The 23401-nt window shown below is 46.9% G+C and overlaps 1 protein-coding gene across 1 annotated transcript in view; it reads right to left on the bottom strand.

Moving 5' to 3' along the window:
• Nucleotides 1-21391, bottom strand: part of LOC115931556 (putative G-protein coupled receptor GPR32P1) — a 30600-nt gene extending 9209 nt beyond the window's left edge. Inside the window, 3 exon segments of the mRNA XM_031003925.3 lie at nucleotides 20829-20878; nucleotides 20985-21104; nucleotides 21260-21391. Of these exon segments, the coding sequence (XP_030859785.2) occupies nucleotides 20829-20878; nucleotides 20985-21104; nucleotides 21260-21391 (302 nt within the window).
• Nucleotides 21392-23401: the final 2010 nt, after the last annotated feature.

Here is a 23401-nt window from a genome sequence, read left to right as displayed (position 1 = left end):
GCGCAGTCTGTCATTGACAGAAACCTCGTTATGCTGTGCATGGCTTTATTCCCTCAGGAGAATGCTGCGGCCTCAGCAGTAACATTTCACTGACTCTAAGGCACATCATGTCTACAGGTGTCACCAGAAAGACAAGATGTTGTAACCAAGCGAGTTAGAGAGAAATGCCACACTTTGAGACAAATTATGGAGTCCTTTATTAGCCGGCGACCGAGAGACAGCTAGCGCTTAGAATTCTCTCCATCTCAAAGAAGGGGCTAGATTCTCTTTTATAGTATGGTCTAAATAGAGGAGGGGGAGTTTAACTGAAGCAGTTTTACAGAAGCAGAACAGCAAAAAGTTAAAAAATTAATTGGTTATAGAAGCAGTTACAAAAACTAAACAGTCCCAGGTGCAGGGGCTTAAACTATCACTAAGAGATAAATGCAGGGGCTTTAGGTACCTGCCACCGAGCAGGAGCTGCTGGTACAGGCTGCCTCAATATCTTCTCAGCAGGTGCATTCCTGGATGGGCTTGGTGTCAGCTTGCACTAGTTATTCCCTTAAGGGGGATATGGGGGGCTGCAAGTGAAGAAACCAAAATGGAGTCTGTCCGGCTCTCTCTGCTAGGAGACAGTCACTCTGGTTAAAACAGGGTAAGGTATCACAAAGACACTGCCTAAAAAATGCAATCCAATGCTTATTTTATTTTATTTTATTTTATTTTATTTTATTTTTTGAGTTGGAGTCTCGCTCTCTCGCCCAGGCTGGAGCACAATGGTGCGATCTTGGCTCACTGCAACCTCCACCTCCCAGATTTAAGCGATTCTCCTGCCTCAGCCTCCCGAGTACCTAGGATTACAGGTGGATGTCATCTCGCCCAGCTAATTTTTGTATTTTTAGTAGAGACGAGGTTTCACCATATTGGCCAGGCTTGTCTCAAACTCCTGACCTCAGGTGATCCACCTGAGGCCGAGGCAGGCGGATCACTTGAGGTCAGGAGTTCGAGACCAGCCTTGCCAACATGGTGAAACCCCATCTTTACTAAAAATACAAAAATTAGCCGGGCATGGTGGTACACACCTGTAGCCCCAGCTACTCGGGAGGCTGAGGCAGGAGAATCGCTTGAACCCGGGAGGCAGAGGTTTGCAGTGACTTGAGATTACACCACTGCACTCCAACCTGGGCAACAGAGTGTAACTCTGTCTCAATAAATAAATAAATAAATAAATAAATAAATAAATAAATAAATAAATATTTCAGCATCAATTTCCAAAAGAAAGGACTCCTTTAAAAGAAATACAGTTACCAGGCATGGTGGCTCATTCCTGTAATTTTAGCACCTTGGGAGGCCAAGGCAGGCAGATCATTCGAGGTCAGGAGTTCAAAACCAGCGTGGACAACATGGTGAAACCCCGTCTCTACTATAAATACAAAAAAAAAATAAGCCAGATGTGGTGGCGGATGCCCGTAATCCCAGCTACTTGGGAGGCTGAGGTAGGAGGGCTCTGCTGTTGTGGGATGATGGAAGATTCACGAAAAATAGGTAAAGGAGTGGGCAGGGCTGTGTGCCAATAAAACTTTATTTATGGACACTGAATTTTGAATTTCACATCATTTTCGTGTGTCGTGAACATTATTATCCTTCTTTTGATTTTGCTTAACCATTAGCTCACCGACTGCCCCAAAACAGGCAGTGCGCCAGATTTGGCCTGGGCGGTGGGTCATAGTTTGTGAAACCCAAGTAGACGTCAACCTGGTTTGCTTTAAAGAGTGCATGTGAAGGCTGGGCGCAGTGACTCACGCTTATAATCCCAGCACTTTGGGAGGCTGAGGCCAGCGGATCACTTGAGGTCAGGAGTTAGAGACTACCCTGGCCAACATGGTGAACCCCATCTCTACTAAAAATACAAAAAATTAGCCAGGTGTGGTGGCAGGTACCTGTCGTCCCAGCTACCCGACAGGCTGAGGCAGGAGAATCACTTGAACCCAGGAGGCGGAGGTTGCAGTGAGCCGAGATTGCACCACTGCACTCCAGCCTGGGTGACACAGTGAGACTCCATCTCAAAAACAAATAATAATTTAAAAAATGAAACCAGTTCCTTTTCTAAGGGCAACACCGGGGAGAGCTGGTGAGATAACGGTTGTTCTCCCCAGGCTGTGCTCTGCCTGGATTTGGGGATTACCTCCTCCCATGGTGAAATTCTAAGTGTATTTCTCCTGCTGCACCACAACATTCAGCCTTTTTTGCTTTGTTTTGGTGGCCATTCTGGTATTTTTTTCTCCTTTTATTTTAGATGCAGGGGGTACATGGACCTGGAGAGAGAGAAAGAGAGAGAGAGAGAGATATATATATATATAAAATAGTTATATATATTTATAGATATATAATATTATATATAATAGTTATATATTTAATAGATATATATTATATATTTATATATAATGTTTATATATATTTATAGACATAAATATTATATATAATAGATATATATTATATATTTATATATAATAGTTATATACTTATAGATATAAATATTATATATTATATATTTAATAGATATATATTATATATTTATATATAATATTTATATATATTTATAGATAAATATTATATATAATAGTTATATATTTAATAGATATATATAATATATTTATATATAATATTTATATATTTATATATGTATGTTTGTGGGGCGGGGGCAGTGGACAGAGTCTTGCTCCGTCACCCAGGCTGGAATGCAATGGTGCAATTTCAGCTCACTGCAACCTCCGCCTCCGGGGTTCAAGTAATTTTCCTGCCTCAGCCTCCCGAGTAGCTGGGACCACAGGCATACAACACCTCGCCCGGCTGATATTTGTATTTTTAGTAGAGACGGGGTTTCACCATGTAGTCCAGGCTGGTCTCAAACTTCTTACCTCAGGTGATCCGCCCACCTCGGCCTCCCAAAGTGCTTGGATTACAGACGTCAGCCACCACGCCTGGCCGACTTGGGTATATTACGTGCTGCTGAGGTTTGGGTTACGAATGACCCCACCACCCAGGTACTGAGCGTAGTCCCCTATAGTTGGTTATTCAACCCTCGCCGCCTCCCCCTTTCCCGTCTCTAGCAGTCGCCAGTGCCCATTTTTCCATCTTTACATCATGAGTACCCAACGTTAAGCTCTCACTTATAAGTGAGAACATGTGGTATTTGGTTTTCTGTTCCTGCGTGAATTCCATGAGGATAATGGCCTCCAGCCGCATGCATGTTACCACAAAGCACAAGATTTCATCCTTTTTTTTTTTGAGACGGAGTTTCTCTTTTGTCGTCCAGGCTGGAGTGCAATGGCACGATCTCGGCTCACCGCAACCTCCGCCTCCCAAGTTCAAGCGAGTCTCCTGCCTCAGCCTCGAAAGTAGCTGGGATTACAGGCATGCACAACCACACCCAAATAATTTTGTATTTATGGTAGAGATGGGGTTTTGCCATGTTGGCCAAGCTGGTCTCGAACTCCTGACCTCAGGTGATCCACCCACCTCAGCCTCGCAAAGTGCTGGGATTACAGGCCTGAGCCACCGTGCCCGGCCCCCAGCTTTATCTTCATCTCCTACCAGCCACTCACCACCGCTGCTCTGCCGGCTCTGAACCTTTTCTTAAATTATAGTACCTCACGGTGGTTTATGGCATTATTACCCAATCAGTTCTTGGCAAATTTAAGTGTTGTTTTTTCCTCCCTAACTGTTTTGCATTAAAAATAGTGCTGTAAATAACACATTTGGGGATGAAAATTTTGTCCGTGTTTAGGATTCTTTCTTTCTTTTTTCTTTTTTTTTTACACGGAATCTCGCTCTGTCGCCCAGGCTGGAGTGCAGTGGCGTGATCTCGGCTCACTGCAAGCTCCGCCACCAGGGTTCACACCATTCTCCTGCCTCATCCTCCCGAGTAGCTGGGACTACAGGCGCCCGCCGCCACACCCGGCTAATTTTTTGTATTTTTAGTAGAGACAGGGTTTCACCGTGTTAGCCAGGATGGTCTCGATCTCCCGACCTCGTGATCTGCCCGCCTCGGCCTCCCAAAGTGCTAGGATCACAGGCGTGAGCCACCGCGCCTGGCCTAGGATTATTTCTTTGGTCTCGATTCCCACAAGTGGACCCCAAGAAAGAAAAGATCTTGTCTCTGTCACCCAGAAGGTCCTGACAACCCTACAACCCAGCAGGAGAGAGGCTGCCCCAGCCTGCCGCCCCGCCCCGGGGATTCCTGTGAGATTGTTTCCTGCTTGTTGATGGACGGGGTTGGATTTTGATTTCTTGTGTGCAGGAACGTCTTCCTGCCATGATGGTTGGCCACTCCCTCTCTTTACGATTTGCAAACGTCTCTCCGTGTCTTTTGCCCACTTGCCTACTGGAATCCAACTTTGTTCCTTTTTTGTGTGGTTTACATGATAAGATTATTGATGCTATTTCTGTCACAGGGAATATAAGTTTTTTTCCAAGTCTATTTCTTGACTTATAATTTTAGTGTGAGTTTTGTTTTGTACACAAAGATTTTGATTTAAAGGCTGTCAAATTGGTCTCCTTAATATGAGAAAAAAGAGAAAAAATTAGTTAGCATTTTTAAATAAAGGCATAATTTGCATACAGCACAATTCACCCTTTTTAGGTGCAGTTCTGAGGTTTTGGCAAATGCACGCATCACGTGACCACCCCGCAACCAACAACAGCCGAGTTCCACTCTTTTAGATTCCACATATAAGTGAGATTATGCAGGGTACATTTTTTTTTAACCTGGAGATCACTTCACAGTTACAGAAAAGTTACAAGAGCAATACAAAGAGGCTGGGCACAGTGGCTCACACCTGTAATCCCAGCACTTTGGGAGGCCAAGGTGGGCAGACCACCTGAGGTCAGGAGTTCGAGACCAGCCTGGCCAACATGGCAAAACCCCGTCTCTACCCAAAATGCATAAAAATTAGCCAGGCATGGTGGCACGTACCTGTAATCCCAGCTACTTGGAAGGCTGAGGCAGGAGAATCACTTGAACCCAAGAGGTGGAGGTTGCAGGGAGCCAAGATCGCACCACTGCTCTCCAGCTTGGGTGACAGAGGGAGGCTCCATCTCAAACACACACACACACACACACACACACACACACACACACACAGCCTCTGGACCATGAAGCCTGGTGAGCACATTGAGGTGCTGGGAGGGTGGTGCCTGGAGAGGACCTGGCAGCTCCATGCCCTTCCCCATAACTCACTCTATGTATCTCTTTCATTCCTGAGTTCTATCCTTTATAATAAACCAGTAATAATAAGTAAAATGCTTGCCTGAATTCTGTGAGTTGTTCTAGTGATTTTTTTTTTCTTTTCTTTTTTTTTTTTTTTTTTTTCTGAGACAAGGTCTCGCTCTGTCACCCAGGCTGGAGCATAGTTGCCTGATCATATAGCTCACTGCGCTCTCAATCTCTTGGACTCAAGTGAGCCTCCTGCCTCAGCCTCCTGAGTAGCTGGGACTACAGGTGCATGTCCCCACACTTGGCTAATTTATTTTTATTTTTGGTAGAGATGGGGTCATGCTATGTTGCCCAAGCTGGTCTCCAACTCTTGGGCTCAAGCAATCCTCCCTCCTTGACCTCTCAAAGTGCTGAGATTACAAGCGTGAGCCACTGTGCCCAACCTGTAGTGAATTAGTGTATTTGAGTAGGTGTTTTATTCCATTTGCATTACTATAAAGGAATATCTGAGGCTGCGTCATTCATAAAGAAAAGAGATGTATTCGGCTCACTGTTCTGCAGGCTGTACAAGCATGGCACCTGTATCTGTTCAGCTTCCAGTGAGGGCTTCAGGGAGCTTCCAATCATGGTGGAAGCCAAAGGGGGAGCCAGCACATGACACAATGAGAGATAGAAAAAGAGAGAGAAGGAAGAGGTATCAGACTCTCTCTTTTTTTTTTTTTTTTTTTTGGTTGATGTGGGGCAGGAGACAGATTCTCACTCTGTCGCCCCAGCTGGAGTGCAGATCATTGGTGCGATCTCAGCTCACTGCAACCTCCACCTACCGGGGTCAAGCAATTCTTCTGCCTCAGCCTCCCGAGTAACTGGGATTACAGGCATGTGCCACCACATCTGACTAATTTTTGCATTTTAGTAGAGATGGGGTTTCACCATCTTAGCCTGGCTGGTCTCGAGCTCCCGATCTCAGGTGATCTACCTGCCTCGGCCTCCCAAAGTGCTGGGATTAACAGGCGTGAGCCACTGCGCCAACCCAGACTCTTTTAAACAGTCAGATCTCCTATGAGCTCACAGACTGGGAACCCTCATTACTGCAAGGACAGCACCAAACCATTCATGAGGGATCCGCCCCATGACCCAGACCCCTCCCATCAGGCCCCACCTCCAACACTGGAGGTCGCATTTCTTTTTTTTTTTTTTTTTTTTTTTGAGACGGAGTCTCACTGTCACCCAGGCTGGAGTGCAGTGGCGCGATCTCGGCTCACTGCAAGCTCCGCCTCGCGGGTTCACGCCATTCTCCTGCCTCAGCCTCCCGAGTAGCTGGCACTACAGGCGCCCACCACCACGCCCGGCTAATTTTTTGTATTTTTAGTAGAGATGGAGTTTCACCGTGTTGGCCAGGGTGGTCTCGATCTGCTGACCTCGTGATCCACCCGCCTCGGCCTCTCAAAGTGCTAGGATTACAGGCGTGAGCCACCGCGCCCGGCTGGAGGTCGCATTTCAGCGTGAGATTTGTCGAGGAGACAAACATCCAAACCATATCAGTGAGAGTTTTGGGAACCCCTGAACTGGTGATTGGCTGGGCGGAAATTAAGGTAGTGTGGACACCCTACTGTAGCTGGCATCTGAGGTGGGGGCAGGTTTTTTGGCTTGTTTTTTTGTTTTGTTTTGTTTTGAGATGGAGTCTCACTCTGTTGCCCAGGCTGGAGTGCAGTGGTGCGATCTCGGCTCACTGCAACCTCCGCTTCCCAGGTTCAAGCAATTCTTCTGCCTCAGCCTTCCAAGTAGCTGGGACTACAGGCATGTGCCATCACGCCCAGCTAATTTTTGTATTTTTAGCAGAGACTGGGTTTCACCGTATTGGCCAGGCTGATCTCGAACTCCTGACCTCATGATCCGCCCGCCTCGGCCTCCCAAAGTGCTGGGATTAGAGGTGTGAGCCACCACGCCCGGCCTGAGGTGGGGGCAGTTTTGTGGCCCGAGTCCATAACCTGCAGCATCTGACACTAACTCTGGGCAGTCAATGTTGGAACTGAATTGAATGGTTGGGCACCTGGTTGATGTTGAAGAACTGGGGAATTGGGGGAAGAACCTCTTGGGATCCCTTTAGGATGGAGCTCCTGGTTGGATACAGCTGTGTGAGCCTCACAGCAGGGACTCAGGGAATGTTCACTGCAGAATGAATAAAGTGAGACCTAGAGAGCTGAGGAAACCTGCTCCAGTAACAAGGCAGTGAGTCCCAGGGCTGGAATCCCATCACGTCTCCTCTCCCAACCAGCCTCCCCACAGGGAGCCCAGGCCAGAGCTCAGACCCACCCACATGGCTGAGTATGTGGCGCAGGCATTCCAGTCCTTAGGGTGTTAGGTTTTGAAGGGAAGGCGAGGGTTAAAGAACGACACCACAGGCCAGGCACGGTGGCTTATACCTATAATCCCAGCACTTTGGGAGGCCTAGATGGGTGGATCACCTGAGGTCAGGAGTTTGACACCATCCTGGACAACATGGTGAAACCCCAACTCTACTAAAAATACAAAAATCAGCCAGGCGTGGTGGCAGGCACCTGTAATCCCAGTTACTCGGGAGGCTGAGGCAGGGGAATTGCTTGAACCCGGGACGCAGAGGTTGCAGTGAGCCGAGATCGTGCCATTGCACTCCAGCCTGGGTGAAAGAGCAAAACTCCATCTCAAAAAAACAAACAAACACAAACAGAGAGAGGGAAAGAGAGAGAGAGAGAGACGGGGGCTCAACAGCAACACAGGTATATTGCAAAAACCTGCGGAGATGGGGGACCAGCTTAGGGCCAGAGCCCACGGCTGCTTATAGACTGGGGTACTTAAAGGTATGGGCGGGAGGGGTCTGAGCACTGTGGCTTGCTGCCTGGCAGGATATTGATAAGATGTGCGATCAGGCGGTTTGGCCCTTTTTCCAGTGGGATGTGATAAGATATTCCTTGGACCTTTGCCCAGGAGGATATGACAGGGATTTTTCCTTCAGTCGGGCCTTTGCACGGCAGGGTATGATAAGGATGTTTCTCCCCGCCTGAACCCCCATGGAATATTTCACTTTGACCTGCAAAATGGCAGAAGGCTTCCAAAATGGTGCAGTTTGGACTAACATTGGGTATGCAGTGAAAGAGCAGAAATAATGCTCTGTGTCTGGGCATCTTACAGTTGCCACTGGGTGGGAATTGCTGAAGGTGCAGGGGTAGGGAGTGGACAGAGGCCACAGGAGAGGCTATTCTGGAGCCCCTGCAAGTTGAATAGCTTTGCTGGCTCCTCCTGGCAGCCTCCTTCCGTGGGGAGGGTGAGAACCTTGTAGAGAACCTGACTGAGAGCCCCAGGAAGAGAGGGACCTGCCCTAGATGACAGGTTACAACAGGCAGAAATGACACCAACCTCTGTCTGATTCCAGATCTTTCTCTGTTTCCCATATTTGCTGAGGAGAAGCCACAAGCTCAAGCGGCTCCTACTGTTGTCCCACTGATGCTAGACAGGTGAGACCCCAAATTGGGACTTGGCCTGGGAGGGCTCGTGGCTTTGGCCAGGAAATAATTCAAGGGTGAGCTGGTGGTGTTAGACAGCAACTTCTTTTTACCTGTCATCAGAAAGTATAGACAGCAACTTTTTTTTTTTTTTTTTGAGGCAGAGTCTTGCTCTGCTGCCCAGGCTGGAGTGCAGTGCTGCAATCTTGGCTCACTGCAACCTCCACCTCCCAGGTTCAAACAATTCTGCCTCAGCCTCCTGAGTAGCTGGGATTACAGGTGCCCACCACCATGCCTGGCTAATTTTTGTATTTTTAGTAGAGACAGAGTTTCACCATGTTGGCCAGGCTGGTCTCGAACTCCTGATGTCAAGTGATCCTCCTGCCTCAGCCTCCTAGTTGGGATTATAGGCGTAAGCCACCATGCCTAACCAACAGCAACTTTTATCGAAGCCGCAGTGTACAGCAGCGACACGGGTACTGCTCCTTGCCTGAAAGGCTACCCCACAGGCAGTGTGCCCAGCAGCCATACTTATACCCACTTTTAATTATATGCAAATTAAGGTACAGATTATCCACTAGTGACTAGAAAAAGGGTGGTAACTTCCAGGTCATCAAGTCACTGCCATGGAGAGGGGTGTTAACGTCCGGGTGTTGTCATGGCAACGGGAAACTGACATGGCACTGGTGGGCGTGTCTTATGGAGAAGCGCTTTCCCCTCTTCCCTGTTTCAGCTGGTCTTCAATTTGATCCTGAGTGCAAGTCCCACCTCCAGAGTCTAGTCCCACCTCCTACTTCATCAGGCATTGGGGGAGAGAGAAAGGGGATTTACTGCTTAACGGTTACAGAGTTACCCTTTGGGGGGGATGAAAAAGTTTTTAAATAGGTTGTGGTGATGGTTACACAACGTTATGAATGTAATTAATGCCGCTGAATTATACATTTAAAAACAGTTCAATGGAAATTTTATGTCACACATTAACATAATGTTAAAAATGAATAACGCAATATACCAACAACCGTTGAATTTTACTCTTTACGTGGGTGAATTGCATGGTATGTAAATTATATCTTAATAAAGTGATTTCTTTTCTTAAATTCAGTGTCTTACTCACATGTGGACTGTGGCTACCATCCAGCCAGTCCAGGGCGGGGCTATTTCACTTCATGCTTGGGTTCCCAGCCCTGCCGCCTGGCTGGGTGGTCTTGGATAAGTAAAGTCATCTCTCTGAGTTCCTTTTCTTCCGCTGTAACATGGAAGTAACAACAGCACCCACCTCAAGGTTGTTGCAGGGTTTAAATGAGATCAAAGTGTCAAATTCTCAGCAGGATATCCGGCAAACACGGAGAACTCTTTTCTGTGAGCCATTGTGATTATTGGCCCTTTGAGAAAATATCACCAAAGGATAAACTCCCGAAAGTGGAGTCGGTAGGTCAGACGTTCAGTTAAGAACTGCTGGAAGATTTGTGTTGAAACAACCCCAGCGAGGCAGGTGTGGACACCACCGGCCTCCTCTGGGCAGACAGCCTGTCCCTGCGTGGTGTGATAGGCACCCAGCTCTCTCAGTCTGGCTCTTCTGTGTCGACAACTAGCAGATGGGACAGCTCATTGCTGCTGTCATTCATGTGTCTCTAGTTATGGGAGAGGGTGGCACTCTTAGACGCTCTGTGCTATGGTGGAGGAGAATGTGACAATGATGCTGTTAGGTGAAATGCATGAGGGAGCCCAGGAATGGTGCACACTGTGGAACACGCACAGATACGGGTGTGCATGGAGGGGCCCCACCTGTGCCTGGTGCGTGAATGAATACGTGAAGAGAAATAAAAGGCAGAGAGAAAGCCCTCAAAAGAAAGACCTAGCTGGGCACGGTGGCTCATGCCTGTAATCCCAGCACTTTGGGAGGCCAAGTCAGGAGGATCACTTGAGCCCAGGATGGGTTTGAGACCAGCCTGGGCAACATGGTGAGAACCCATCTCTATTTAAAGAAAGGAAGGAGAGAAGGGAGGAAGGAAGGAAGGAAGGAAGGGAAGGAAGGAACTTGTTAACAATTCTCATTATCTGAGGGAAGAACAAGGATGGCAGGGGACTCTTTAACTACCAATTTTAGTTTGATCTGCAATTCCTCCCCCTGAAATTTGGCATTTTCGGTTTTATTCAAGAAAAAAAGACAAAAAAATTGGGGGTCCATCTTTTACAACATAGAGCAACCCGGAGAAAAGAATTGCCTATTCACGTCTATTCTTTTAGCTTTCTTATGTTTTAAACACTTGAGCCGTAACGGGGTGTGAGGGAATTTGCGGTGATGGAACTGTTCTGTGTTTTGGTTACGGGGTGGTCACGTGATGCGTGCATTTGCCAAAACCTCAGAACTCCACCTAAAAAGGGTGAATTGTGCTGTATGCAAATTATGCCTTTATTTAAAAAATGCTAATTTTTTTCCTTTTTTCTCATATTAAGGAGACAGATTTGACAGCCTTTAAATTAAAATCTCTGTGTATAAAACAAAACTCACACTAAAATTATAAGTCAAGAAATAGACTTGGAAAAAAACTTATATCCCCTGTGACAGAAATAGCGTCAATAATCTTATCATGTAAACCACACAGAAAAGGAACAAAGTTGGATTCCAGTAGGCAAGTGGGCAAAAGACAAGGAGACACATTTGCAAATCGGAAAGAGAGGGAGTGGCCAACCATCATGGCAGGAAGACGCTCCCGCACACAAGAAATCAAAATCCAACCCCGTCCATCAACAACCAGGGAACAATCTCACAGGAATCCCCGGGGCGGGGCGGCAGGCCGGGGCAGCCTCTCTCCTGCTCGGTTGTAGGGTTGTCAGGACCTTCTGAGTGACAGAAACAAGATCTTTTCTTTCTTGGGGTCCACTTGTGGGAATCGAGACCAAAGAAAAAATCCTAAACACGGACAAAAGCTTCATCCCCAAAGGTGTCATTTGCAGCATTATTTATTGTAAAAATCACCGAAATCAAAATAGAGGTACTAATATTTTTGTCTTTATTTTATTTATGTATTTAATTTATTTTGAGACGGAGTCTCACTCTTGTGGCACAGGCTGGAATGCAGTGGCGTGATCTCAGCTCACTGCAACCTCCACTCCCGGGTTCAAGCAATTCTCCTGCCTCAGCCTCCCAAGTAGCTGGAATTACAGGCGCGCAACACCACGTTCAGCTAATTTTTGTGTTTTCAGTATAAACAGACGGGGTTTTGCCATGTTGTCCAGGCTGGTCTCAAACTTATGACCTCGTGATCCGCCTGCCTTGGCCTCCCAAAGTGCTGGGATTACAGGCGTGAGACACCGCGCCCATCCCTAGGTACTAGTATTTATTTATTTATTTTCTTTTTTGAGATGGAGTCTCGCTCTGTCGCCCAGGCTGGAGTGCAGTGGCGCTATCTCGGCTCACTGCAAGCTCCGCCTCCTGGGTTCACGACATTCTCCTGCCTCAGCCTCCCAAGTAGCTGGGGCTACAGGCGCCCGCCACTATACCTGGCTAGTTTTTTGTATTTTTAGTAGAGACGGAGTTTCACCGTGTTAGCCAGGATGGTCTCAATCTCCTAACCTCGTGATCCGCCCATCTCGGCCTTCCAAAGTGCTGGGATTACAGGCGTGAGCCACCGCGCCCATCCCTAGGTACTAATATTTTTAAACATTGACAACTAGAGCCACGAAGAGAGGGTTATCATGCTTGTGTGCTTGATAACAAAAACTATCACATGCGTGGTATGAGGGCTCATGCCTGTAATCCCAGCACTTTGGGAAGCCGAGGAGAGAGGCTCAATTTGAACCCAGGAGTTGGAGACCAGCCTGGGCAACATGGCGAATCTCCGTCTCAACAAAAAATACCAAATATTAGCTGGTCATAGTGGTATGTGCCTGTAGTCCCAGCTACTCCGGAGGCTGAGGTGGGAGGATCGCTTGAGCCCAGGAGTTGGAGGCTGCACTGCAGTGAGCCGAGATCACACCACTGCACTCCAGTCTGGGTGACAGAGTGAGACCCCATCTCAAAAACAAAATAAAACAAAAACAAAAACAAAAACCAACAACACCTATTACAAGACTCTATAAAAACCACAACCTGGCACAAAAGCTATCACAACCTGCCACCAAAAATACTCAAGGACATCTCCCCCACAATTGCCTGTTCACCCTCAGACTGGTGTCACCTTTATTATCGATCTTTGCAGCCAAGGATAATTATTTCAAAACAATATGTAATCCTCCTCTTCTTTCCCTTTAAAAACCTTCTTCTTCCTTTACCTCCCTGCATACGCACATAGTTTACTATGACATGCATTTCCCACTGCAGTGATCTATTCCCAGATAACATATTTTCTTTTGGAAGCCTCTCTGTGTTTCTTATTTAGTTTGACATTGCAATAGCAAAACACTTAGGGAAGGAAACAAACAAACGAACAAACAAAAAAACCTTAAATTTGCGCCAGGAAGGAATTGGGTAAGAACGCCATAAACTCTTCCCAGGGTACTACGATTTTAAAAGACTGAAGATGGCGTGGCAGCAGGGGAAATGCTGCTAGAAATTAAGTATCCGAAACCAGGCTGCCCACTTGAAAATATTAGTTAGGATATCAGCTTGGCAAGAAGCAGTGCCCAAAGCCAGGCAGAGTAGAGCCTGGGGAGAACAACCATCATCCCACCAGCTCTCCCTTAGAGAAGGAACTGGCTGCAGTAAAGGAGACGCCACCTTTGAAAAACACATTGTAATTGATCAATTCTAAGAAGCCACTTTTCCCACATCTTGACGCCTCTGAAACCGGAAGGCATCTTTCAACGTCTGGCACCATACGACTGCTGTTTGAAAGGCATGAAAACCTGCAGAAGGGGTGCCCACAGCCCAGAAGAAAATCCAGCAGACAAGAGTGGGGCACTCTTAGCCCCCGGGAACCAACTTGGTGGGCCTGGGTGGGTCAGGGGGAATTGGTGGGGAATAGGTTGTGTTTGGTGTTTGCTCTGAAAACAGAAGTCAGCAATAAACTGTCTTCTCTAATTGCAAAGCTGGATCAAGAGCCCAGCAGTAATGATTTTTAGTTCTTACACGCAACCTTTTTTTTTTTTTTTTTCGAGACAGGGTCTCCCTCCCGCCACTCTGTCATCCAGGCTGGAGTGCAATGGCGCCATCACGACTCACTGCAGCTTCGACCTCCCGGGCTCAAGTAATTCTCTCACCTCAGCCTCCCGAGTAGCTGGGACCACAGGTACACACCACCATGTCCAGCTAATTTTTGTATAACTTTTCCATAATAAACAAAAAAAAAAGGATCTCAATTGTGGAACAATTTTAGGAATCCTTTATTTTACTTGTATGTTCCTTTATTGTTTGCAATAAATACACCCATAAAAGCTCTTTCAGTAAATAAGAAATAAAAATTCCAAGTGGTAAGGAAGCATTGTTGCATCTTATAGACAGTATACACTTTTCTTTCTTTGTAACAACCATAAAAGTGGAGTTTCTTAGAGTCCATGAAATGCAGTATCTAAAACATTCCCCAGAAGGAATAATGCTAATAATAGCAACTGATGGGCCAGACATGGTGGCTCACGCCTGTAATTCCAGCACTTTGGGAGGCCGAGGCATGTGGATTACCTGAGGTCAGGAGATCGAGACCAGCCTGGCCAACATGGTGAAATGCTGTTTCTACTACAAATACAAAAATTAGCTCGTGTGGTGGCAGGCCTCTGTAATCCCAGCTACTTGGGAGGCCAAGGCAGGAAAATTGCTGGAACCCAGGAGGCAGAGGTTGCAGTGAGCTGAGATCATACCGCTGCACTCCAGCCTGGGCAACAGGGTAAGACTCTGTCTTAAAAAAAAAAAAAGCAGCTGATGATTTTTTTTAGCACCTACTGAGTCCCAAGTGCTGTTCTCAGTGCTTTGTAAATATTAACTGATTTTGTTGAAATTATGGAAAATGGAGGGAGAGAAGAGGGCAGAGGGCAAGCAGGAGAGAGATGGCCCCGTGTGCCAGAGGCGGCCAAAGAGTCTCTTAGAAGCAGACTCACATATCCATCTCCCACAGACTGTTTTTGCGAGTCCCCAGGACCTTCTTGGTAGCAAATGTCTATGGGGACCACTAGTTCACAAGCACCAGAATTATCTGTGGGGAAAGGTTGATGTCAACTCTTGAGCTTAGGTATTCAAAGCTTAATGCATTACTGTCTGGTGCAGTGGCTCATGCCCGTAATCCCAGCACTTTGGGAGGCCAAGGCAGGCAGATCACCTGAGGTCAGGAGTTGGAGACCAGCCTGGCCAACATGGCGAAACCCCATCTGTACTAAAAATACAAAAATTACCTGGGCGTGGTGGCAGGTGCCTGTAATCCCAGCTACTCAGGAGGCTGAGGCAGGAGAATAGCTTGAACCCAGGAGGCAGAGGTTGCAGTAAGCTGAGAATGCACCACTGCGCTCCAGCCTGGGTAACAGAGTGAGACTCCGTCTCAAAAAAAAAAAAAAGTTTATAATGATACCACAACAAGGGGAAATGGAATAGAACTATCTAGGAATAACCATTGTATATCTCACTGTAATAAAGCTAGTATAAATCTGAAACTGGTTCTGATAAATTAAGATGTATACGGTAACCCTCCAAAAAGCAAAAACAAAAAATAAAATGTGCAAAGAACTCAAGTAACCCAATTTTAAAATGGGCGAGGCCAGGCGTGGTGGCTCACAGCTGTAGTCCCAACACTTTAGGAGGCCAAGGCGGGATGATCACTTAAGGTCAGCAGTTTGAGAGCAGTCTGGCCAACATAGTGAAACCCCATATCTACTAAAAAATACAAAAATTATCTGGGCATGATGGTGGGTGCCTGTAATCTCAGCTACTTGAGAGGCTGAGGCAGGAGAATCACTGGAACCCGGGAGGTGGAGGCTGCACTGAGCCGGGATTCCACCACTGCACTCCAGCCTGGGCAACAGAGTGAGACTCCGTCTCAAAAAATAAAATAAAACAACCAAACAAAAAAGGGGCAAATGATCTGAACAGACATTTCCCAGAGAAGATATATAAATGGGCTAAATGTCCAGGACAATATTAACACCATTAATCACCACAGAAATGCAATTCAAAACCACGCAGCCTCCCAGGCTCAAGTGATCCTCCCACCTCTGCCTCCCAAGTAGCTGGGCCCACCAGCACACACCACCATGTCATGGTCTCACTGTGCTGCCCAAGCTGGTCTCAAACTCCTGGGCTCAAGCGATCCTCCTGCCTTAGCCTCCCAAAGTGGAGTGTTTTAACTTTTAATCATAAATAGATGTACAGCCTTATGAAATTATTTTCCCACATCAGTTGAAATCATTATATTTTCTTCCTTGGTCTACTGATATGGTGAATTATATTGAAAGAATTTTTTTTTAATTTTTGAACCATCTTCGCATTAGGAGGAGAAATCTTATTTGATCATGAAGAATTATGATATGCTGGATTTAAGTGGCAATTATTTGATTTAGGATTTTTACATCTTCATTCACAAGCAAAATGAATCTATAATTTTCTTGCATCTGGTCCTTATCCGATTTTGGATTCAACATTGCATTAGTCTCTAAAAATGAATCAGGCAGTTATTACATAATTTTCCAGCGATTTTCTGGAATAATTCATACAAGATAGGAATTAAACATTCTTTGAATGTTTGGTATCACTTGCTTAGAAAACCATCTGTGCCTGGGGGTTTTTTGGGGAGAGGGGAGATCTCTGAATATAATTTCAAATTCTTCAATAGTCACTGGCTTATTCAGTCTCTAATTTTGTGTCATTTTCGCATTGTATATTTTGCTAGTAATTTAACCAGTTCATTAAGGTTTTTAATGTTAGCACATAGCCATAATATAGTTTAATTACTTTTTATATCTCTGTCCTGGCTATAATTATTCACCACTTTACAATTGTATTTTATTTGCAGCCTGTCTCTTTGTTCTTAATCGGTTTGCCAAAAGTAAGTCTGTCTTAGTTGCTTTTTCAAAAATTAAAATAGCTTTTAGTTTTGTTAATCTTCTTTTCTTCCCCCATCCATTTCATCGATTTCTCCCCATATTATTTTTAAGCATTTTCATACCATACCCCTGAAAAATATGCAAACAAAAGCTACAGGCACCATCATGAACGCATCTTAGTAATAGGAGTTTGTCTTTAAAAAGCAAGTTGCATTGAGGGTGCGATGGATCACACTTGTAATCCCAACACATTGGAAGGCCGAGGCGGGTGGATCACTTGAGGTCAGAAGTTCGAGACCAGCCTGGTCAACATGGTGAAACCTCATCTGTACAAATACAAAAATTAGCCAGGTGTGGTGGTGTGTGCCTGTAGTCCCAACTACTTGGGAAGTTGAAGCAAGGCGAATGGCTTGAACCCAGGAGGCGGAGGTTTCAGTGAGCTGAGATCGTACCAGTTCACTCCAGCCAGGGCAACAGAGCGAGACTCTGTTTCAAAAAAAAAAAAATAGCAAGTTGCATACAGTAAGATATGGTTGTGAGCTGAAATGCAGCCCCCAAAATTCATATTTTGGAGCCCTAACCCCCAGTACATCAGAACATGACTGTATTTGGAGATAGGATCTCTAAAGAGGTGGTGAAGGTTAAATGGGGCCATTAGGGTGGACCCTAATCCAATTGGACTTCATCCTTATGGGAAGAGGATATATGGCCATACAGAGAGTCACCAGGGATGTGCACACAGAGAGGACCACATGAGGGCACAGCAAGAAGGCGGCCATCTGTAAGCCAAGGAAGGAGGCCTCAGAAGAAACCAACCGTGCCAACATCTTGATCTCAGACTTCCAGCCTCCAGAACTGGGAGATAATCAATTCTGCTGTTTCAGTCCCCTAGCCTGTGGTACTTTATAAGGGCAGTTCGAGCCAACGAATACATGTATTATTATTCCAAAGCCCAAAAAACAAGCAAAACTAAATAAGATGTTTTTCGGGAAACATACACACATGCTAAAATAATAATGAAAATCAAGCAACGGCGAAACACAATTCAGGATGGTAGGTACTGGTGAGGGGGATGGGAGAAGGCGTTTAACAGTAACGTCCTATTCTTTTTCTTGTCTTTTTTTTTTTCAGACAGGGTCTCCCTCTGTTGTCCAGGTTGGAGTGCAGTGGCATGATCACAGCTCACTGCAGCCTCGACCTCCTGGGCTCAAGCAATCCTCCCATCTCATCCTCCCAAGTAGCTGGGACTTCAGGCTCTTGCCACCATGCCAGGCTAATTTTTATATTTTCTTTAGAGACAAGATGCCCACTATGTTGCCCAGGCTGGTCTCAAACTCCTGAATTCAAGTGATCTTCCCGCCTCAGCTTCCCAAAGTACTGGGATTACAGGCTCGAGCCACCCTACCAGGCCAGGAGCATCTTTTGTTATTCATAGTAAGCCCACATCTGCTGAATCATCAATGGGTGCGAAGTCAAGGGGGAAATTTTGATGAACGGCAGATACTGCCTGTCTTAAAGTATCTGCCCCTGGACTGCTTATTAGCTGCAAAGGAGTATTATACAGCTGGGGAATGGGACATCAGCTCGCTGGGTGATCAAAACTCACTTCACTAATGAGGCACAGTAGGACACTGACTATGTCCAGATGGGATACCTTCAAAGAAGTACACACCTCACCTCATTATTCTGGTGGAGAATGTATAACTTGAATCTAATCATCATGGGGAAACATCAGACCAACTAAAAATGTGGAACTTCTATTTTTAAAAGGGCAAGGAGCTGTTCTTCCAAAATGTGTGTGCATATATATATATAAAATTTTTTTTTAGACGGAGTCTTGCTCTGTTGCCCAGGCTGGAGTGCAGTGGCGTGATCTCGGCTCACTGCAAGCTCCGCCTCCTGGGTTCACGCCATTTTCCTGTCTCAGGCTCCCGAGTAGCTGGGACTACAGGCGCCTGCAACCACACCCGGCTAATTTTTTGTATTTTTAGTAGAGACGGGGTTTCACCATGTTAGCCAGGACGGTCTCGATCTCCTGACCTCGTGATCCACCCGCCTCGGCCTCCCAAAGTGCTGCAATTACAGGCGTGAGCCACCGTGCCCGGCCACCAAAATGTCAATATTATAAATATGGAAATGTTCCAGATTCAAGGAGGCTAAAGAGACATGACAACTGGCTGGGCGCGGTGGCTCACAACTGTAATCCCAGCACTTTGGGGGGCCGAGGCGGGTGGATCACCTGAGGTCAAGAGTTCAAGACCAGCCTGGCCAACATGGCGAAACCTTGTCTCTACTAAAAATACAAAAATTAGCCAGGTGTGGTGGCAGGCACCTGTAGTCCCAGCTACTCAGGAGGCTGCGGCAGGAGAATTGTTTGAACTCAGGAAGTGGAGATGGCAGTGAGCCGAGATTGCACCATGCTTCTTCAGCCTGAATGACAGAGCAAAACTCCATCTCAAAAAAAAAGAAAAAGACAAAAGAAAAAGGAAAGAAAGATGGGAGAGAGAAAGAAAAAGAAAGGCAGCAAAAGAAAAATTATATATATATATATATATGAGCTAAAGCTAGCTAATACTATAAAAATCTGGCCTGCCCTTCATCTATAGACTGAGATAAAGCCAACCGCAAGGTTAACAGGACACATTTCACCCAGGGGTGAGCTGCAGCAGTAAAAGTGTTCTAACGGCCCCCTTTACGAGCGACTACTGCTATCTTACTCACTGAGAAACTTTGTTCTCTAAAATCATAGACTGTTGGAAACTCTGCTGTATGAAAGTCTATCCGTAAGAATGAAACAGACTCATCTTTCTTTCCTGGAAGATCGGTCACTTTGACAAAGATAAGAAGCCTCCATTTCCAGCCCTGGTGCAGAGTTTTAAATAAAAAGTTTCTGGGCACAGCATGCCACATTTATATTAACATTGTAGTTTCCAGGGAAACAAGACCTTAGGTCCACTTTGCAGTCCAAATCTGATTTTTCCTTTTTTTTTTTTTTTTTTTTGAGACAGGATCTCGTTCTGTCACTCAGACTGGAATACAATGATACAATCATAGCTCACTGCAACCTCAAACTCCTGGGCCCAAGCAATCCTCCCACCTCAGCCTCCCAAGTGGCTGGGACTACAGGCGTGTGCCACCACACCCAGATAATTTTCTCCTCCCCTTCCCTCCCCCCCTCCTCCCCACTCCCCTCCCCTTTTCTCCCCTCCCTCCCCTCCCTCCCTTCCTTCCGTAGAGATGTCACCCAAGCGGGTCTTGAACTCCTGGGTTCAAGCGATCCTCTTGTCTTGGCCTCCCAAAGCACTGGGATACAGACATGAGCTACTGTATGCGGCCCAGGCCTGATGCTGACTCCCTTATACACATTCCTACCTTGTTCTAAACCTATCTAAACATTGTTTCACTTAAATTTCATCCAAATTTCTCTCTTCCTCCAAATCCTATAACTTGATTGCAGCTTCTCCTCTGGGGGGTGATCGCTCTCATTCCAGTGGGTCAACAAACCTGACTTTGTCTTGCTTGTCCCTGATGATTGGGCTAGGATGGGTGGGTGGGTGGGTGGATGGATGGATAGATGGAATGATGAAGCCAAAGCAATGAGGTAAACTGTTAACAAACAAATCAGAGTAGAGTATTTGTTTGTACTACAGTGTTTATATTTGTGTAGGTTATCTATAAGTTTAAAATTATTTCCAAATTAAAATTGTCTGGTTTTTTTGTTTTTTGTTTTTGTTTATTTTTAAGGTGCACGCCTGTAGTCCCAGCTACTCAGGAAACTGAGGCGGGAGGATTGCTTTAGCTCAGGAGGTCGAGGCTGCAGTGAGCTATGATTGTGCCACTACTGCACTCCAGCCTGGGCGACAGAGTGAGACTCTGTCTCAAAAAACAAAAAAAACAGAACCTGAAAATAAATAGAAAAGAAAGAAACTAAGCTGGTTTGGACCAGTGTTTAGCCACAAAGAAAGAAATTTTATATTGAATTTAATATTGTTAATTCAGCATATCGACGTTTAAATTTTGAAAAGCGTCTTACCATTTTCTATGATACTAATATTTCATACGAACTTATTTCACTTTTTAAAAAATGGTTATGATCTACCCAAGGAAATGCACCTGTTTTGAAAAACTCTTGTCTGAGAGATCCAAACGCGAGTTGAATGTTAAGGCTTTGCGACTTGGGGTTTTCCTACCCGTGGGCGCGTGACAGGACTACATTTTCCAGAGTACCTCGGGGCGAGGCCTGGGTGGAGAGGAGGGGTCTGAGCTCTGATTGGAGACTGCGGAGCTCCGACCTCACCGCCAAGGCGTGGCCCTCAGGCTTGCTGGGAAAGGCAGGCGAACCTCACATGGGAGGAGGGGGCGGGGCTTGCGAAGTGACCCGTAGGAGTCATCCGGTTGCTGCGGAAAAACGTGGTGCCGGTAAGGCGGTGATGGGCCTGCTGCTCGGCCTCCTGGGCTTTATCGCCCTGCAAGCCCGTGCGGCCGCTGGTTCTTCCTCCTCCGTCGAATCATCCCAGGCCTCCTGCCCTTGTTCTACTACTTCCCTGGGATGCCTTAATGCATCTATTCCAATCAGCTGCCGAGGCCTCCCCTGGTCCATAGCTCTGGCCTTGCACACTACCAGCGCTCCGCAGAGAGCCAGGGAGAGGACATTGGCAAACTCTGGCCCGCAGGAAGTCTGGAGGGGCTTCCTGGAGGAGAGAGTAGGTTTCCCACGCAGACCAGAGTCAGGAATCAGCACCGAATGCCACATATAGGCGTGCTGTTCTGATGCATAAACCGTCCTTGCAGGCACGCCACTCCCCACTTCAGACCTCTCTCTCTGCATGCCCACAGCTGGCCCTGTGCTTGGTATGGTAGCTCCAGGCCCTGCCAGGGAGACAGACATTGTCTGTCAGACCAGACAGTGGCACCTAAAGTGATGTGTAAAGCCCTGGACCCTATGGGAAACTAGAGGAAGTGCCTCACCCAGCCTTGGGGAGGCCAGGGAGGAAAAGCAGCCGAGATCCGACTCATCTCAGGGTCCCCTGCATGATGCCACACAAGCATCTTCATTCAAAGGGCTCCCATGTGCCAGGTGATGCTGGGGACAGAGATAGTCATACCTTGTCCTGCCCTCCCCCACGCACCTGGAGTGTCCCTCAGCCTGTCTGATCAGGGCTGGGTCAAGAGAGGAACAAGGGGTTTGTGGATACCAAAGGGGATCCCTAACCCCGCACGGGGCTGGGGGAAAGGCTGGTTGTTGGGGTGATGTGTTATCCAATTCTTGGAAGTGGGTGTTTACCCTAGAGAGGAGGGAGGATGGAGATCTTTGCATATACAAAAGCACAGTGTCAGGAGAGAGTACAGAGAGATGAAGGTGAGGTTGAATTGCCCTGGTGAAGCTCAGATCTGGGAACTGCAAAGACTCCCCTGTGTCTGGTACTATTCTAGATCAATACTGTTATTATCCCCACAGTACAGATGGAGACACTGAGAAGCAGCAAGGTTATGTCTCACTCAGGTTCTCCCAGGAGATAAGTGGCTGAGGTAGGATTGGAACCTGGGCCATCTGGCTCTAGAATCTGGGCGGGTAGCCATGGTGTACCATGCCCAAATACTTTCCAGAATGGAAGCTCTGCCAGGGCAGAGACCCCTCTGGGAAATAATAGATACTCATCACTGTCTGCCTAATCTGACCTCTGGTTGGCTATAAGATCTAGGGCTGCCTATCCCTCCCCGGGGAAACTGAAGCTCAGCATGAGAAGAATTTCTGATGGAAGGCTGACTCCAGGCCACATCCCCACTCTCCTATTCTGTATTCCTCTGGGGATGTGGGGCTGAGAAATGTCTCCTGAAGGGAGAAGGGTGGGTGATCTCCCTTCTATCCAAGCTGACAGTGATGGCTTGCTCCTCCCATGTGTGGATCCAATGATGACCCTTTAGGCAGTGGTGCAATGGCTGAAGGAAGGGAAGGGGCAGAGTGGTAAGGACAGACAGGGTCACATCCCCATTCCTGGGCTCCCTGATGTCAGGGTCACGCCCATGATGCCAACCTTGGGGGAGGTACTAGGGTGATTTCCAAAGAGCCTCTCCTCTAGACAGAGCTGGCCACTATGCTGAGGCCCCGGCTGGCTGACTCCTGGGTGTCTTCACTGCCCCCAGGGAGTAAAGGTATGAAAAATGGTGAGGGAGAGCTGGGCACTGTGGCTCATGCCTGTATTCCCAGCACTTTGGGAGGCCCTGGAGGGCAGATTGCTTGAGCTCAGGAGTTCAAGACCAGCCTGGGCAACGTGGCGAAAACCAACCTCTATAAAAAAATACAAAAATTAGCCAGTTGTGGTGGGGCGCACCTGTAGTCCCAGCTACTTGGGGGGCTAAGGTGGGAGGACTGCTTGAGCCCAGAAGATTGAGGCTGCAGTAAGCCATGATTGTACCACTGCACTCCAGCCTGGGCGAAAGAGCAAGACCCTGTCTCAAAAAAGGAACAAAAAAGGTGAGGACGGAAGGTAGTGTGTGGCTCAAGTTCAGCCACCACCAAATGCACACTGTCCTGGTCTCACCTGAACATCCCAAGAGCCGCACAAAGTAGGAGGGATTGTGCCCACGTTCAGATGAAAAACCCGAGGCTCACAGAGGGGAAGAGACTGGCTCCTGGCCTCACTGGCAGGAAGCAGAGGAGGGAAAATTGGGAGGAAGTCTAAGCTTCAGGGTTGGGTGAGTCCTTAAGTCCATGTCTCAATATATCATCCCAACAAGTCCATGAAACCATATCATCTGGGGA

This window comes from Gorilla gorilla, chromosome 20, assembly GCF_029281585.2.
Source record: "Gorilla gorilla gorilla isolate KB3781 chromosome 20, NHGRI_mGorGor1-v2.1_pri, whole genome shotgun sequence".
Lineage (NCBI taxonomy): Eukaryota > Metazoa > Chordata > Mammalia > Primates > Hominidae > Gorilla > Gorilla gorilla.
The sequence above is the reverse complement of the archived record's forward strand: the minus strand, read 5'-3'. Positions and strand labels throughout refer to the sequence as shown.